Below are 5,619 nucleotides of genomic sequence, written 5' to 3'. Positions count from 1 at the left end.
TAATTACTCTTGCTTTATTCAACCTGTAATATTTTGTAGTATGCATATGTACATATGTTATTTTAAAACATATATCTTTAATGGATGTTATCTTCAAATTAGTCATTGTAATACTCTCCAGTTCAGTGGAATTTAGTGTTTATACATCAAATAAAATATAATATATTTCATTCATTCATATCTATTTCCTGAAGGTCTTTACAGAGGGGTTTATCTATATAGTATTCATAGCCTGATTTATACAAAAAACTGTATTATTCCTAGATACATGACAACCAACTGACTGATAACAAAATGACTGTTGTTCAAAAAACATTTGACCCTAATATGTCAACAAAATGAAATCCAAATGTTGAATCTTGCTTATTCTAATATTCAGATTTCTCTTTTAAAAATTACAAAAAATAACTCATAGCAAAAGATATATTGTCATATTTGCATATTTAAACATATCATTTCAAGAAATCTGTAATACAGAAAATATTAACCTTAATCTTAATAATCATCTGGGGAAGTTAGTGGTATATAATTCAGCTTGTTTGTCTCCATCAAGGAATATTTGAAAATGTTGGGAATAATCTTAGTCCCTGTATTTGCTATAGTTTGTTCAGTTTTGTTGATCTACAAGAAAATGATGTGAATATTTTTTGGTTTCGCAGGAATTTATGCTCTGTTACTATTTAAACAGACGTTGAGACTTTCTAGAGTCATGGTGTCACAATGAAGTTATTTGGCAACCAGCATACTGTGCAGACAACCTGTGATTAATCAATCAATGTTACACCATCCACTCCCTCTCGAAAAACCACAAATTGTTGTTTTTACATTTCTGTTTGTTTTGGAAATAAATAAAAAAAATTATGCTTACAGCTAATAAACTGGGTGCAGGATATTCAATTGTAAAAAACGAAGACATGGAGTGGGCTAAAATAATTCAGTTGCGACCAAAGGAGATCTCGTACTGTAATAAAGAGCTCTCCAGGTAATAACTAGCCTATATTTTGATTAGTTTAGTAACTTTAGTGTAATTATCTGAACAAGAGTTGACCTTACATCTGACCTATTTCACTAAATATGGGCAAGTCCCTACAATTAAAAAGGCTACCTCGAAAAATAACAACTTCTATATTCTATATTTTGCTTAGACATTACCATAGTGGTTATCAAGACCTATTGCAACATGCCATACTTTACCTTTTCCTTGTACTGTTATCTGTACTCAGCATTGTATCTCTCCTTGTCACAGGCTCCTGGTTTCATGTCCGATGTCTCTGGAGTCCCTCATCACAGGTTCGGCAGGCACAGGGGACACAGAGGACCTTCAAGAGGCCACAGGCCCAACAGGAGGAACCCTGTTGAAATGGTAAGCTCACAAAGACACTATAGCTGTACTCAAATGGAAAAGTAATACAAAGTGTAATTATTTAAGTCTCTACTTCATTAAAGTCTTTAGTTCACTCATCACCAGGGACACTGGGATGTCTTTATACTGTCCCATACTCCCTCTATTACTGTTCTTTTCTATTTTGATAAATAATCTATATTTTATGTTAGTTGCTTATGTCTTTTATTCTGAATCAGTATTGGATGTCTTGAAAGTAGCTTACTATTAAACTTTAACATTGGTTTGGTCTTGAGTCATGATAAGAAATTAATTACAATTATTTCTTTCTGGTTTTAGGTGTTTTCCCCTTCGTTCAAGGTAGGCTTTCTGTCATGTGATATCATTGTATCACACTTAACAATTTACTAGAGCATTTGGCAAAAACTCAGTTTTTTTTTTATTGTAATTCATTTTAAGGTTGACAACGTGACATTTCAGGTAAGAGTATGACTTGACATTTTTAATTTTTAATGTTTAATTACAGTACACTGTATGTTTGACATGAAAGGCCAGATATTTACTTTTTGTATGCGTTTCGTTCATAGAACACCACCGATGTCTCACTGAAGGAGGTACACATTTTTATTAGATAGTTAACTTAAAATATGAAACCCACTCACTGTATGTTGTAAATCACACTATCTTATGAAATGTTAATATTTCCATGACATTTTGTGTGAAACTCCTACAGGGGGAGAACATATTTCTGGCACCGAAGGTATTTTTCTGAAGAATCAATTTTGTGTGTGGTTAAATAATTACAAAAATGACAATTATGATTTGTTGTATTATCAATCAATTCTAATGACTGACACTCCATTCCTAGCAGGGTAGAAGAGGACCTCACCATCATCGGGTATAATTCTTATTTAACTCTTTGTAGCAATGGTTGCATTATCAAAGCTCAGACATAGAGAGAATGTGATTTTTACCGTTACTTCTTTTATAGGGAGGAAGACACGGGCCTCCACAGAGTGGGGTATGCTGGGTTTGTTGAACTTTAATTGTAGTTTATAAAAAAAAGTATTCTACATTGTTTACACTTACACTCCAGAATTTAGCTTGATTTAATATTAAATGTTTTTTAATACATTTTTCCCTTTTCTGTATTCTGCATTGTGATATATGTTTGTCTTTTCAGCAATATGTGAAGCTAATCTACAATGCCACGGAGCCGGTAAATTCCTGATATTCACTATATATCTAATATATTTAATATAATACATATTTCAATCATAATCATAATTTCTCTTTTTCCATTCAAAGAACATGGTCTCCATTGAGTTTGGGGTTTTGAAACCTGTAAGTACAGACAATATTTATATACAAATTGATTTCTATATATTATGTCATGTTAAAACATGGTAATGCAAAACTCCAATTAAATCACCAGTTAATGTCCCAATCATATAATTACTGTTATACTGAACTGGGAAACACAGAACTTTGTGGAAATAAGTCAGTAAAACAAATAAAACTGTTCTCACATTTAAAGAAACTTCTGCAAATGGTGATTGACGTTGTTTGTTTAATTTGAACTCTTTTTTCAAGATAACCCTTGGTGAATATGCTGGAGAGGATGAAAATCCAGAAGAAGATTTCTGACAACTTCAAAAGGTAAAGGTGTTACTGGAGAGATAATATTTCAAATGAATCACCTGAACATCAATCTTCCACAGTGACTTATGCTGACAATGTTCTCCCCTCACACTTTCCTCAGGAAGAAAACAACAACAACAACAATAACAACTAAGTTCGATCAACCAACTTTAAAGAAGATTACGGTTTTCTATCCTGTAGTATATTCTGAGAAATGATTTGTGTTATTCAGGTTTTACCTGTAAAATCATAATTTCTGTGTACTACAATAAAAGTCTTAAACAAATTACTTTAGCAAAGTTCTTTATTCGACATGTTGTGAAAGCGAGGAGCAAATTCCTGAAACAAGCAAGATGGTTTCAGTGTAGTATCAAAAGTATAAATTGCATTTGGGAGAAAGCACACCCCATTACATATTGCAGAAAAATAAGGGATATTGCCGAACACAGAAGTGCATTTTGAATGATTGAATTGTTGTTTTTTTCCCATCTAAGGCTCAAAAAGGAAGGGGAAGTTGGAGTTACCCTGGAGAAACAAAACAAAACAAAACAATTCTCAATCCTGCAAACCTTTGACATTGACAAATTACATAAATCATGGTTTTGTTTGCGTGCATACAAATGAAAGTACATAAGCTTTAAAGGCATCAACATTGGAAATTATACCTCATCAATCCCTGGGCCGGAGGTGTCACCACGAGGATCAGGAGGAATCGTAGTAGACTCTCTCTTTGTCCCCATTGGCCATGTCTGATGTAGAAAATTACAAAAACACAGCAATTAGTCTAGACTGGTGCACATTTGTCTCCTTGGTTTATTAGTACATTTACAAAAATCAATAGGTTGTACTCACTTTTTCAGTTTGCAACTTAGGCTGGGAAGGCTGCTGAAAATGGGAAGATATGCAAAGTAAATACATATAAGTATTTTCCTACACGTGTCATTACAATTTTGAAATTAGATACACAAATGTAGTCCTGGGACACAAAAATGTAACAAAGAAACTAGATAATAGTGTTGAGCATGAAACATACAAACTGCATAAGGCATCTTTTAACAGTGCAGATATGTTACAATTACTTAATCAACACTGGAATGGGACTGAGGTAACATGATTTCAGCAGCGTGTGGTCAAAAGGCAGACAGTCGATTTTGCATCAGAGTCACCGCAGATGACTCAGCATCTGCAGCTATGTTATCATCATTAGGTCTTATCTTTAGTGGTTTTTCTAGCCCTTAATTAAAGGGGCAAAAGGATGTTGCTACACAATCACGTTTTAAAATGTTTTAGTAGTAGCTGTTCTTTGTGTTACTTTATTCAGTAAATATGTAGAAGATATAAGATAAAGACATCTAGACTGCCCTCTACAAAGCAAATCTCTATTCAGTTAGGGTGGTTTATTTCATGTCATGTTGCGTGTCTCACCTGCAGAGGGAGCTGTGGTCTCTGTGTGGCTCTCTCCAGCTGCTGCTGGCCGTTGTTGGGCTGCATCACCACAGTGTTCCTTTGCTGGGGATAGCCGTAGGGAGGCATAAAGTAAGGGTAGCCCTGTAGATAAAGGAATCACTTTAAATCTGAAGTCAGCATCTAAATAAAGATGTTTAGGTTCGCACACAGGTTAAAAGGTTTTCCTTCATACCTGCTGTCTGGGAAACTGAGGAAATCCATAAGATGGGTATTGAAATTGTGGAAACATCTAAAAGAAATGTTAAAATAGTTAATAATTTCTCTACATGACTGTGAGAAGCAGCAGGTGAAACGATAACACTGAGTATTTAAACAAAAGTATCCGTGTGTGTCCATGCTGTTTGGTTGCACCTGAAAAGGGTTTTGGGCCTGCTGAGGAACTTCAGGAGCGTTGGGATCCTGTGGAGGTCCAAGCTGCTCTTGCTGGACATTGGGGAACATCATTGGCGTGAGTTGGTTGCCCTGATTGGGGAAAAACAGCTGAGGCCCCTGGGGGCCGAAGGGATTGGCTAATTGAGGGTTAAAGTTCACCATCTGTGGAAACAGCACCTCAGGCTGCTGCTGCTGGAACACATACTGGGGTAATATGGAAGACCCCTGGAAAATAGAAGATTTAAATCTTATTACTTGTATTCACAAATTGAAACTCTATCATCTGACATGTGTTGTCACTCGAGGTGGTAAATCGATCGCAAAACAGTGTTCAGTACCTGTGTTTGTCCCAGAGTTGCAAGAGTGAGTCCATTCAGTCGTAGGATCTGAACACACAAAAGGGTTGTTTTAAACTTGATAACACTATTCCTGTATAACAATTTCAACTTTATTTAACAGACAAAAACAAAAAGCTATATTTAAGCCTACCTCGTTGCTGTTGCTTGCAATAATTCCAATCTGCAACTGTAAAACACAAAAAATAACTTTTTATCTCTGACATTTCAGATGACAACAAATATTTACTTTAGCAAGAGATCCAACTTACTGGTAGAGAAAAGCTAGTCCTGAATAGACAGATCAACACAAGAGCAGTCTGCAGCTTCATGATGTCCTACAGTCCATAAAAAACACAAAGCATGGTTTCATAAATCCATATCCATAATATACATTTCTCAAAGACAAAAAAACTTTCACTAGAAACATGAGCGTTTCAAAATCAGCTTACCTCTTTTTGT

The 5,619-nt window shown here is 35.0% G+C and overlaps 1 protein-coding gene across 1 annotated transcript; it reads right to left on the bottom strand.

Annotated features, from left to right (window-relative positions):
- Positions 1-3,288: 3,288 nt before the first annotated feature.
- odam (odontogenic, ameloblast associated) lies at positions 3,289-5,619 on the bottom strand. Its single transcript, XM_034120292.1, has 10 exons — positions 5,610-5,619; positions 5,430-5,495; positions 5,312-5,347; positions 5,161-5,208; positions 4,802-5,047; positions 4,623-4,679; positions 4,409-4,531; positions 3,836-3,868; positions 3,649-3,711; positions 3,289-3,508 (listed from the first exon to the last, which is right to left on the bottom strand). Exons 2-10 carry the CDS (start codon positions 5,487-5,489, stop codon positions 3,473-3,475), a joined length of 702 nt encoding a protein of 233 aa, XP_033976183.1. The 5' UTR covers positions 5,490-5,495; positions 5,610-5,619; the 3' UTR covers positions 3,289-3,472.

This window comes from Trematomus bernacchii, unplaced genomic scaffold, assembly GCF_902827165.1.
Source record: "Trematomus bernacchii unplaced genomic scaffold, fTreBer1.1, whole genome shotgun sequence".
Taxonomy (NCBI): Eukaryota; Metazoa; Chordata; class Actinopteri; order Perciformes; family Nototheniidae; genus Trematomus; species Trematomus bernacchii.
This window is presented reverse-complemented; position numbering and strand designations above follow the sequence as displayed.